This window comes from Vidua chalybeata, chromosome 5, assembly GCF_026979565.1.
Source record: "Vidua chalybeata isolate OUT-0048 chromosome 5, bVidCha1 merged haplotype, whole genome shotgun sequence".
Classification (NCBI taxonomy): Eukaryota; Metazoa; Chordata; class Aves; order Passeriformes; family Viduidae; genus Vidua; species Vidua chalybeata.
In genome coordinates this window covers 43,475,488-43,489,017 of record NC_071534.1, presented here as the reverse complement: position 1 = coordinate 43,489,017, position 13,530 = coordinate 43,475,488, and the positions used below count along the sequence as shown (strand labels likewise).

Sequence of the window (13,530 nt, the reverse complement as noted above, 5' to 3'; positions counted from 1 at the left end):
CCATATACAAATTACATCTTTGTCTATAAAGTTTGCAGAACACATGGAAAACATAAGGGATATATAGCAGATTTCAGAAATTAGGAATTAGTATGTACAACAGCACAATTGGAACAGTTTCATAAAAACTCTAAAAGAACAACTGAAGCTCTGGAAAACTTGACTCTAAACTGGCAGACTCCCTCCCAGGTAAGCTACACTCCTGTGCTCAAGTACTTCTCATGCCCTTAAAGTATGGCTTCTTAACTCACTTAAAAACCTATTAGTTTGTAGCAAGAGCACTTTAACAGTCAAAGTAATTTTCAAAATCCCTTCCTTTTATATTATTCTCTTCCCCTCTACTATCCCTTCCCTTTTGTTTATTCAAAGTTCTTGAATCATGTAAGAATCCCTCCCCCCTTTTCTTCCTGCTTCACTGTTACAATATTTTATGATGAAAGACTTATGAAGCATTGCTTAATGAAAGAAAAAATATTACAGTGATCATAGTACACTATCAACATGTGGAAAAAGTATTTCTGCTAGAAGATAATTCAGCTAGAAACACAGTAAGAGATAGCAGTTCAAACTAATGTATTAAGATCAGAGCTAATATAATTGAAATAAGACAATAGTATTAAATCATAAATTTTGTATTTCTTCCCTCATCAGGGAAGAAATATCTAGCAACAAATGTTTTCTGGTAGAATACATTTTTAGAAGTGATTGAAAGCAACATTACGTTTGAAGTTCTGAGAGAATAAAATGCTAAAAGTTTGTTATAGGCATCTAACTATATCTTACAAATTCTGTGATGTTAAGATTGCCTGAGCTGACTATAATCACACCATTAAAAGAATTGATGGGGAATTCACCTATGGTTGGAAGTGTCCTGGTCTGCAAAGACACCTTTGGTAAGATAAAATTTCTTAATTCCAGATTGAAATTTAAGGTCCATGTAAATGCTTAAAGGGATTTTACTATTTGTATGTTTAGACCACGCATTACCAATAACCATATGATAACAAGGAGTTTCTAAATAAAATTTGTAGCAAAAACAGAGGGCCTAAATAGCAGGCAACTTGTTAGAATGTTAAAAAAGCCAATCTCAAAGACACCTGGAAAGAGCACTGATTCACGGAAATTAAAAATTAATGAGATTCATTGGAGTGGAAGGAAGAGAGAAGGGTTATTTATTTATTTATTTATTTATACCTTTATATACAATTTACAGTAAATAAGCTAGACAAGCCAACTAAAAATATGCATAACAGCTTTTTAAAATAGATATATACATGGAAATTCCATTATAGAAAAGCCGTTATCTTGCAACACCTGTTGAAATTGGCAAAATAAAATGTATAAATTTATTATGGGATTTTCTTGTTTGTTTGGAGGTTACTTTGGGAGGCAGTGGGTTGTTGGCTTTTATTTTTGAGTTTTAGGGGATTTAGTTTTAACACCTAAACTATCATCAAGCTAAGTATTCTGACAGAGCATAGACCTGGGGGATCCATACACTTTATCTTGGAGGAAACGCCTTCATATCATCTTACCTGTCTCAGAAAATGTCAAGCAAATTTACATTGCAGCTTATCTCTGTTTAGAGAGAACTTCCTAGTTTTGATGTTTTTAAGTGGATGCAGAACCACCTTTTTCTGTCACTGGGAGATGAATAGCTCCATACAGTCCTTTTGACCTCATAAGCACCATCACAGGCAGTTATCACCCAAGAGCACACAAGCTGTGGTTAGATTTTCACCTTAGTCAGCCACACAGTAAGCTACCTTGAGTACTTCTGTAAATATGTGCATTCCCAGAAGGTATTAACTGTTCTCAGTGTCTGGCTTTGCTGTCTTAATCTTGCCATTTTCTACATGAGGGTATGTCTGAAACGGAATGAGAATTGAGACTATTGCAGATACATTATCTCATGGGAAGCCTATCTATTCCCCAAGAGTACAAAGTTTCCCGAGACACATGACAGCTTAACTGTTGGCTGCCACCTGGGACTGGAAGCATTAAGTTCAGACAAAAAAAGAAAACCCACACACAATCCCCCCTCCTGCCCCCCCCCCGCATTTGCACACCAGTAATTTAGCTTAGTGACAGCGAAGGGCCATATGTTGTGTACTCTGCCCTTCCCTGACACAGAAACTTCTGTGTACTTCCTCGAAGTTTAATGAACATGTGTGTTTGTATATATATACACAGATAAAAGTAAATCAAAGTTCCCTTGGCTGCACAGAACATACCAGCAAATTTACCTGTGTCCCATAGATCTAAACAATAAAAGCAGCAGTTGAGAACAAGCTGCAGCCATCAAAACAATTTATTTGGCAAACATATGGGCAAAGAATGTGCCCAAGCAGTCACCAAGGAAAGGCCACTTGACACAGGACATAGGCAGAAGGCAGGCCAGCAATGGCTGAGCATCCTTGACATAAAACGTTACATAGGCACATCCAATCTGTTGACAGGACAATTCCTGCAGAATTTTGCTGGTGAACACGTAGACACATACTCAGGTCCTACTGCTTTTGATAAAACATTTTCTGTGACAGACCTTCAGCTGCACAATCCACAACTCCACATATCTTCTCAGTTTACAACTGCAATTACCACCTGTATTTGCTGATCTGTGCTGGCCCATATGTGAAATTATAGCATCTGTGGAAATATTTCCAGGAAAAGTTGAGATGCAAAGAGCCTGAGGAAAACATACTGAAGAAGATTCAGGGTTTTTAGAACAGCTGTAGAGGGGACCTAAATTGTCTTATTTTTTGTAAAAAGCCAAAAAGAGAGAACGTTTTATCTTAAATTTGCAAAGTAAAACCTTTTACTTAAAACCACTTTGTGCTGATCAGAGATGGAGCAAATGCTGAGGGTTATAATGGAAGCACTGAAACTCCTCCTGTTTTGCAGATCCAGAGCTGGCGTCTCACCTTATATATGTGTATGACACAAGAAACCAGAACTACTAAGTGGAAGTCTTCAGATCACCCAGCCAGTAGCAATAAGATTTTGTTTGCTCAAGCAAGACTCAACTGCCTTGAGCTGACATTTTAATAGGATTGTTCTCCTAGCTTATGATGGAATCAGTATATTAAGATTAAAAAAACTATAAAATCCAGTATGTGCCTTATGGATGTTCATAGCTTTATAAATGTAACCTGAATACTGAAACTATCCTGCCTTCCAGATTGAGAAAGTAACTTTTTTGAAGTGACAGCTTAGAAGTTAATGCATTAAATTACATCAAGGTAAGCATATTTTCCAGTTACAAGTGTAAAAGTTTCTTGGAAAAAACAATGTACTTTCACTCACTGAGGTTGTTAGTACAAAGGAGCACAAAAGCAGGGAGCAAGTATCTGGAGTTTGTTACCTGCACTAGATCTCCACAAGAAACTAGATGCTGGCTATTCTAGCAGTAGCTTCTAGCAAGTTTTTGGGCTTTGGATTGTTGGGGTTTTTAACCAAACAATTAAATATCACAGTTTCTTAAGAAAAATTCCAAGACTGCTTACTTTTTCTTAAAAGGAGCCACTTTACCCATTCATAGCAGCAGACAGAGCTGTTTTCAAAACCTCCCGGAAAGGTGATTCGCTGACCCATATTAAAAAAAATAAACACAGCCTCCGGTAATGAGGATTGTGAAGATCCACACTTCAGTTCATACTCCTGCCCTTCTCCAGACAAAAGTAAGTCCGATGTGCAGTAAGGGAGCATTACCAAAGGGCTCCCTTGAGAGCTGCTGAAGAAGAAACTTGTCACACTCCAAAGCTACATTAGAACAAAGTGGTCCTGCCTTCCTGGACTGCAGGCAAATGCATGCAAAAAAAGATTCATGTGTACTTTTCTACTCCTAGCTCCTGCCAGTCAGTGAGCATGTGAAATTGCTCTACACATTAAAGACCAGACACCCAAAAGAATGCGTTTTTTCCTTCTTTCTTTTTCATCTCTTTTTCATCTCTCACAGTAGTCACATAAAACACCTTTGGCACTTAGCTCACAAAAACCGATTTTAACTGTTCTTAGCATCAGTCAACACTCTCCTAACCCCTGAGAAAAAAATACCAGGTTTCTCAACAGACTAAACAAACTGTTTCTATAGCATTCATTCAGGATTATGGAAAAAAAAAAAAAAAAAAAAACCACCACCAACCAAAAAAATGCTTCTTTCTTTAGATGGGTCCTTCTAGGAATTAAGGCGCATTCTAGTTAAAATAAGGGAGCTATCATCATTTATAAGACAATTCATTCACTGGTATTAGCTTGTGTTTGTCATTAAGCTCGTAAGTCACATGTTCTCAAAAGTTAAATGATTTTTAACTGTTTGGGATTTTACCTCTTTGATTTTGCTGTCTGCATAACATTTGAAAGGTATCGTTAGTCTACATGCATCCAAGGACATCCTCAGCAGATCCTGTTCCCTATGTTTGTAGGAAGCTGTAACTGACTAATACAGTAAAAGCAAAAAAATACGGAACTTTAGAAAATAAGTGAAATAAAGCATGAAATCTCAAAAATTACTCTAAAGATGCAAGAAATATGCCCATATGTGATCAGATGTTCAGCTAGGCACCCAGGCCATCATTCCAAATGACCTTCTGCCTTTGATAGATCCCAAAGTTTCCTAATTATACACTCCTTCCTTGCAATTACTACAGACTCCCTGCTGACCTTCTAACCTCCCTGTGCCATTTGCACCCCTGAACCCTGGGCATGGTCGGAAATGTAACACAACAAAACTGCATACAGTGTATCAGGAGCCATTAAGCAATGCTCCATGGATACTCTGGGTTGTAGGTGCTCTTAGCACATGCAGGAAAAGGCTTAATGGAGGGTGAAATGGCAAAGCAGAGTGGAGGGGGACAACACACTCAACCTGAGAATGCAAAAAAAGAAAAGAAGGAACTTGAGGAGGAATGAAGCTGTGAATGAATGCAGTCAGACCTTGGGGATAAATGCCTACAGGATAAAGTGAACACAAGTACCTGGTTTCATTTCACGTGACTCAGGCACATATCCAGGGCAATTTTTAAAATTCCATTGTTATACTTCCTGTACCTTTATAACTAAGTACACCTCCCTAGCTTTTTCAGCATTGGTCAAATATAAGAAATTCTCCTATATATATGCAAAGCTGGAAGATAGTTCAAGTCAGCACCTTAACTTCCATACACTAAGCTCAAGTTCAGCAATCCTACAAAGAGAAAGGATTTTACCTAAAATAAATATAATGCAAGGCTACTGAGTCACTAGCCTGGCTTCTACCCTCTTGCTCCAAATAAATAGTGTCTTACCTCAGCAGCAGTCAGACTTGAAAGCTTTGGATGCACTCATGAAGCATGGCACTGTTCATTAAAAGAACAATAACTGAGTAATGTACATTTGTTGAATGCAAAAACCCATGAAATATTAAAAGCTTTGAGGATAAAAACATCTTTTTAATAATTTTTGAGGGTAGTCCATCTAGGAATAGGGAATGCATTCAGGGAGGACAAGATCTCACAGGGCAATTCCACCTGGTCTGTAGTTCTCTCTTTTCACATTAATTCTTCTCTTAACTCCAAAAAAGTTTTCTCCTTTTGCAGTCACACCAGGCAGAAAACATTTGCTTTGAATCCATGAGGATGAGGAAGAACATTAACCTGAAGGTTCTGAGGCAGGTTGAAGGACACTCTGTGCAGTTACAGGCAACCAGCTGGCTGTGACCACCACACAATCCCTCCCTGGAAAACTATAGGCATATCCCACAGAAGTGCAACAGCATCCATGGAAGCTCTGCTTCCTCTTCTGAAAACCACCACCACTGAGGGGAAAGCAGATGCAACACTGGCTATGCTACACACCTTCCAAGGCTGTTTCTACCTGCACAGAAAGTGAAATGAGAGGTGACACAAAGTCCTGAGAGCAGCGAGACAGAAAGGTCTTTGCTGGTGGCTCAGACGAGGCACTCTGTGAGCCAGGCATGAAGTACAGCTGGAAGCTGCAGTGACAAGTTCACAAGGCTCATCCAGAAGAGACAAAGGCCTAATTTAAAGGCACTCAGGGATTTCTGACCACAGACATACATGATGATACTGTAATGTATCAGTAAGGAAGAGGGAGGAGAGAAATAAGAAGTGAGACATTCAGCTTGTTGCAGGCAAGAAGATGGTTCTGTGATGAAGAATTTGAGAACTGATAAATACGGTATTTGAGACAACTTTTAGCAGCAGTAAGTACATGTTTTGATGAAAAGTTATTTTCAATATACATGGTCCCTTCAAGTAATGCAAAGCAACAATTTACAAGAACAGAATTCAAACAGGTAGCAAAGGTTATGAAAGTAGAAATTCTTAGAACGTCTCATATTTATTCTGTATAAAGTATGCTACTATTCTCAATGACATGACATTTGAGCATTTATAAAAACATGAAACATGGAAGAAATAAACCAAAACCAACCATATTTGTGATATCTCATCTTCCCCTCTCTTAGTAAACATATTAAGATATTTGGTATAGTTTTGAATTGGGTTTTGGATTATGTAGTCAAGAACCAATGACAGTTGTTTGTAATGCAAGATATATAGATAAAACTTAGAATGAATACAGAACTACTGTTTTCAAATGCTTGTTTCTCCACTAATTTCCAAGGACTATCCAAAGTCCACACACCTCAACCAAAAGACAAGATGGTATATACCCAAATATCCAAGAAGCACAAGAAAGAGCTGTGTCTTTAAAATGGCAGTTATTTCTGGTTCTCTCTTCTATCCTGTGCATCACCTTCTTTTAATACACATTAAGCAGTCCTAAATACCTCCAACCAATTGCATTCTATTTTGTGTAGGCTACCAGAAAGAGCCTAGTAAATGAAGCTGGATTTTGTTGAGGTCCCAAAAATAAGTCTTGCATCTTTAGTTTCCTGAGTGACTGCAAAAAAATGGAACAACCCCAACTTAAATTCATAGTAATATTTACAATGCTGTATTTCTACAGTGTGCCTGTCACACATCTTGTCCTTGGCATTTCAATAAGTAGTGATGTGGTAAAGCATAAGGTACCAGTCTTCATGTTTCTAGGCACAAAACTATAAAATTTAGCAAACAGTACAACAGTACAACTGTTTTCAAAGACAGTTGTGCGATACTATTTCTCCATTATCACTTTGGAAAACATAAATGCTATCAAGGGTTAAGTACAGAATGTATATCATTGCAGTTTTGATTTGTCAACTCAATTTAATTCTTAAGAAGCATTTTGCAGACACACTTCCACTGAAGTTGGGAAATTTCCTATTCCCTTTTAACAGAAATGTGTTTAGAGAGCGCTGCTGCACACTTATTAGGATACAACATACCTTACGGTATTGTTGAAAGCTGAGGAAGAAACTGATCAACACCAGCTCTTCTCTCATCATCTCAACTACCATTACTCCTCACTCACAATCACAATATCTGTTAAGCTACAAATACATAGCTGATGCCAACTGACAGCATCATTTTATCACGACAATAGCTTACTGTGTTTCTAAGACATGCTTTTCCCCTCCATTATAACGCTCTTGGTGTCAGGAGCTACATCAACCAACTATATTAATGGCCAGCAAGAGATCCTTTGAAAGCGGCATTTGTATATCCCACCAGAGAAGTATCATCATGACTGCACACTGCTGATGCCAAGACATTTCATGACCAACTACTTGGAATGATGCCCAAGAATTTCCAGCTTAGCTCTCCAGCAAAGGCATCCCACTACATTTCTTTCAGGGAGGAGAATATGAATGGAGACAGGAAGCAGTGACCAACATGCTTACCAAACCACCACAGATGCTGAAGACAGCCATGTGCGTCTCCTGGGCATTGACATGCCCACGATAGAAACAGTGGCGCAAATCAGGGGACGACTGCTTCTGCGGTGCCCCGACGTGCACCACCGTGTACTGAGCAGCAACGAAGCCTGCATCAGCACTCAGGTTGAGCTGGAAGACCTGCCCGTATGCTCTGAGCTGGTAATGTGTTCGGAAAGCAGCGGGCTCCAGCGGTGCCTCCAAGCTCCTTTTCCTCCTTCTGAAGTGATGCGTGTGCGGGAAAACTTCTCCAAACTCATTCACTCGGACAGGTGTGATGATTTCGTAAGAGGAGAGCTGCCTCACCAAGGTCTCTGCAACAGAAGGCAGGAGGCTCAGCCTGACGCCACAGCACAGCAGCAACCCCTCGCCGGCATCCGCACGGCTCCTGGCACGCCACTCGTGGCGCCAGCCCGGGGTCCGGTGACAGCCGGGGGGCGGGGGGCTGCCGCCAGCACGCCCGCGAGACCCCGCGGCGGCGGCCGCCCGGCCCCGCCACTCGCCGCCGTCGGGAGTGAGTGCTGCCTCCTCCCGCCCGCCGGGGAGCAGCGGCTGCCCCGGAGGGCACGGCGCCCGCCGCAGGGCCGGGACCCCCGGCCGGTCGCCGCCTTTGCTGCCGCTCGCTTACCTTGTCTGGGGTGGAAGCGGACTGCCCACGACGCGGTGACGAGCAGGGAGAGGGGGCACAGCAGACCCACCAGCCGCCTCGCCCCCCGCATGGCTCGCTCCGCGGCCGCCGTGCCCGCAGCGCCCCCGGGCCGCCGCTGCCTCAGCGCCCGCCGGCCGCCCGGGCCGGCCCCGCACCGCGCCGCTCCTCCATGCGCCCCGCGCCCCTCCTCGTGTCCCGCCGCCTCCGCGGCCCCGCACACGCCCGCGGGAAGCCGCCCCGCGTCCGCGCTCCCTCTCCTCCCGCCCCTCGCCTCCGCTCCCCCAGCTCGCTCTCCGCCGCCGGGGTGGGCGAGGGCGGCCCTTCCCTTCCCGTCCCTGCCTCCGCCTCCCGTGCCGCTGCCCCCGCGGCCGGCGGGGCGGCGCGGAGATGCCCGCTGCCCCCAGGCGGGGCCATCCCCGCACCTCACACGGGCCGCCCAAAGGCGGAGGGCAGCCCCCACTCCGCGACGTGGGCAGGGGAGGCCCGGGGCTCTCGGCCCCGTCCCGCCGCCCCCCGCCCCGGCTGCAGGCGGCGTTACCGCACGCAAGAGGTGTCGCTCCAGCCGAAATATGGGCTTCTGAGAAGCCCGGCAACGCCGCATCCCCACCGGGAACGGCAGAGGCCGTGCCGTAAAATCCAGCGGTGTGTGTCCCACAGATTCAGTGTCACCCAACCGCAGCCGCCGCCCATCACCTGCCCCTGCACCGCAGTTCCAGGGGGAAGCCGTTTCCCCAGACTGCTTCGAAGGAAGGGGATGTCCAGGCAGAGCCTGACACCACGGTGTAGACAGACAGGAATTGTTCTAGCTCCAGGTCCCCTGCTTAGGGTGTTCTGTCTGGGCACAGTCTTCCAAAAACTGCTTGTCCCTGCAGTCAGGGAGCCCGGCATCCCTTGCATGGAGTGTGTGGATTATCTGTTTTACTTGAATATTATTTTTCCCTGAAATGAGGGAATGGGCTAATCAGGCATTGAGTGAAGCTGTGTAGTACTGAAACAGCCTCCACTGCTAGAATAAAATCATATATCCCTTGTCAAGAGTACAGGATTGTAGAAGGAATACCTGGCTTGTTCCAATGTATATTGGTATCCAGCATAATCTTGAGAATATTGAGTCTTGTTGGGAATACCATATTTCTTCTTGAATACTCAGAAGATGGAAGCTCTCAGGTGGATATTAAACTGTTTTCTCTATGTTTTCTCTATGTTTTCTCTATGTGAGGTCAGTTATATGAAAAGAAAAAAAAAAAAGATTTCAAATCTGAAGAGTTCTGCGAAGTGAATGCAAAGAAAAAGCTTATGTCTCCAAATACCATGAATATCAAAGAAATCCAACAAGAAGCAAGAATTGCAAACTATTTCTTTTAAAATACATACACCAGAGAAGACTGATCATGATATGTAAACAGAACTCCACTTCTGAGAATTGGGTATGAGAAAGGAGGTGGGAGGAGAGAGGTCCATTCTGCCCACCACAGAAGCATGAAGATACAACATTCATTTCAGTACCCCAAGATGTCCTTTTGCAGAACACACATGGGCAAAGTAGAGTAGAGCAAAAGGAGCAAAGTTTAAGGATGTGTGCTTTGATTTTATTGGCATAAAATGTACAAACAATAGTAAGACATTAAATTGAGAGGAGCAATTGTTGTACATGCCTCTGATTTCTCCAGCAAATTAGAATTTTCCTGTTTCTTGGATCTTACTCATTGAAGCAGTTATCAGAGTGCAGCAAGTTATCTCCTTCCTAGTCAACATAAATGGCTGTCAGTGATGAAGCAAATGGGCACTACTTCATTAAATGGAAGCAAATACCTACTGATTCAGACATGATGTTTCACCTGTTTATGATTTTCAAAATTACTTTTCATAAAAATAAACAGAAGCACTAAGCACCAGGAAAGTCAAAGGTTCATGATCCCAATTAAAGCACAAAGCTCTGTTGTAGACCACTTCAAAACAAATATGACTCATTTTTTTAAACAATATATGTATTTTTATTGTTTTAGGAAACATATTTGCTTCAAATGCAAATATTTTAAAAGCAATACAATTACTTCTAAATCTCATTTTAATGTGTTTAAATTTCCCTGTATTCTATGTGAGAATGGAACCCCAGTTCTTCTATGGTAAACATTGAAGGTCTATCTCTCCCTGAAGATCAATTGTTTAGAACAATTTAAAATTGACAACCTTCATTTAGATTGACACATGTTCCAGTATCTCCTGTCATGGCCATGGACAAAACCAGTGCCAGCAAAGGCATTTTTTTTCCAAATTTTCAACTGAAACAAAAATTAAATTTCCAAACATGAATCCAGCGAGTCAGGCAATGTGAGGCCTCACAGTTGAACACCTTTTTATACTTAGCAGCCATTATTCCTTCAAAAACTACTGAAGCCCTATAGGTATTAGGCACAAGTCTGATTTTCAAATGCAAGATGGGTTAGCTGTGCAGGAGCAAAGGACAATAGGGCAGGGGATTAAGGCAGTTCTAGCAGTGTTCATGTTACCTGAATGGCTCTGGGCAATAAGCTGCGGTCATTCATTTGACCTCCACCCATATGGCATCACTTTGAATCTTGTGAGGAGCAAATATAACCCTGTATATCAAAGCAAGAGGTACATTTCTCTTACAAAGAAATATAAGTACATCAGAAAATTAAGAAATCATGGAAACAGTTGCTACAACTGTTAGAGGTAGAAAGGTAGAGACAGGCATAAGGATGAAATGAAGATGAAGAATTATGGAAGTCATTCAAAGAAGCAGAACTGCAAAAAAAACCATAATGAAATATTAAAAGATTTTTTTTTTTTAAAAAAGAGGGTGGTAAGTACAGAAACAAGGACACAGAGAGGTTGTGCAGTCTCCATCCTTCTATATACTCAAAATTCACCTGGTCATGAAGCCCTGAGCAACCTGAATTAAATTTTAAATTAGTCCTCCTTTGAGCAGGAGGTTGGCCTAGTTGACCTCCAGAGCCTACTTCCAGCCCAGGTTATTTTATGATTCTATGAAACAAAAATTTAAAAAAAGGTTCTTGGAGAAAGCTGAAAATACTTAAGTAGAGAGGAAAAAGGAAAGGAAAATACCTATTAAAAGAACAGAGATGTAGGGGGAAAATCAGGAGAAAATAGTCTTCAACTACAAAGAAACAGAAGAAGAAAGGAGACACAACTGAGAATATTTAATAAGATTTTTTTTCAAGACTAGAAGTTATATACTGGTAAAGCTCCAGCTAAGGCAGTAGAACTATGCTGGTTGGCATCTTCAAATGCAGACCTCAGAGATGTAATGTATTCTGACTTCATTAAATCTGCATTGACATTAAAGCTAACTATTGAATAGTTGTCTTTAAAATGCCTCCTACATTAGTGAAATAAATCCCTCTATTTACAGTATTTATTCTTTTCACTTATCTCTTTCAGTTGATATGTTTGGAGTGAAGTGTGTTGCACCAGTTACTTTGCAAGTCAATGAAACAGAAGGATAGTCTGTGCTTGCTGAAATAACTTGTCCTCCTTGGGGTTTCTCTAGGATTTCATGGACAAAATGAATTGCAATTAGGTCATGATTACTCAAATATTTGTATTGTGAATTTAAAATGCTGCAGTAGATAAGGCTTAGCAGTTAAAACAGTAGGATTTGTAAAAATGCATGCTGAAAAATTAATACATTTCTTCCTTAGAAACACAGATCAGCTATTAAATCCTTTCACCTGTTTTTGGCTCAATTTTTTTTTTTAATTTAAGTGGTCTTTTGTAAGTGGTTTTGTCTGAAAATAACCACGTGAAAAATAGAGTTATAAACGTCAGTCATTCAGAAAAGACAAAGACAACATTTGACAAGTAAGTGAAATTGTTAAAGAAAAATAAGACTTATGAACAATATTTATTTTAAAAAGGGGACTGTATGAAATATATAATTTACTTCTATATTATTATATCTTGGCATTTTTCTGTCTTGTGGAATGCAATTTAAATCAGACTTTCAGGCTCTTATTTACTGTTCTTGACAGGACACTAAGCACATTGCACAAATCTTCCCAGTTTGCAATCACTTCTCTTATTCATTCACTTATCTCACACTTACCCTGAGATATTAATACCTTATATAAATATATATATACACATACACACCGTGGAGCCACCTGACCTCCAGCACAGGGACAAGAATGGCCCAAGTCCATTGGTCCCAAGGCTACTGTTGTCAGAAGCAGTGGCCTTGTCCAGACGCTGAGCCTTGCAGCGAGCCTGGCTCGCTGCCTGTCCCATAGCCCATCCCATCTGTGTCCCACCGTGCCTCCTCCACAATTCCATCTGCAGTGAGCCACGGGATCTGCGCTTGGTGGAGGGAGGTGTCTGGCTGGGTCAGTCAGTATTCTCTGTGTGTTGGCAGCTGGGCTGTGCCTGCATGACCAGACATGTGATTTTGATACATACTGCTGGAGAAAAAACTGTTAATTTTTTTCTCCATAGTATGTATACATTTCTGCTACTATCTGCATTCACACTATAGTAGTTTTTCAACAGTGGTGACTTATTCTAAGGTTAATGTCTGTAAATTTACTTTTTCCTTAATCAAAAGTGACAGAAGTTTCATAACTTTTATATTATTTAATGTGAAGTTGTCAAGTTTTATCCAGTGAAATATAGGTTTACATAGAGAGTGAAAAGTACTCAGTATCATACCATGTATTTTAAACTTGCTTCACTTAGTTTTATTGAGATCCTGAATAATTTTTATATTAGTCATTTTGTAGCATTGTCTATTAAGTACTAACTTACTGGTAAAAAGTATTATTCACAAACAGATATATACCAGGCAGTCATAATTACTAATTTAAGAAGCTTATGATTGATTAGTATTATTTCTTTGTGTTAACAAGTGAAGACAAGCACTTTGATATCATCACAAATTCCCCGAGAGGGAAAGCCAAGAGGCATATGGCAGCTACAAAGTATTACACCCAGCACTGTGCAAGCAAGTACCAAGGATGTACTGGGGCTCAGTGATCCAGGACAGAAACAGACTGATTTGTGCCTTCTGCTAACCCTGGGTCAG

General features: G+C 41.3%; 1 protein-coding gene across 1 annotated transcript in view; it reads right to left on the bottom strand.

Annotated features, from left to right (window-relative positions):
* Window positions 1–8,538, bottom strand: part of ADAMTS20 (ADAM metallopeptidase with thrombospondin type 1 motif 20) — an 86,786-nt gene extending 78,248 nt beyond the window's left edge. Inside the window, exons 1-2 of the mRNA XM_053942672.1 lie at window positions 8,448–8,538; window positions 7,787–8,133 (exon numbers count right to left, since the gene is read on the bottom strand). Coding sequence (XP_053798647.1) covers window positions 7,787–8,133; window positions 8,448–8,538 — 438 coding nt within the window. The remainder of the gene's footprint in view (window positions 1–7,786; window positions 8,134–8,447) is intronic.
* Window positions 8,539–13,530: the final 4,992 nt, after the last annotated feature.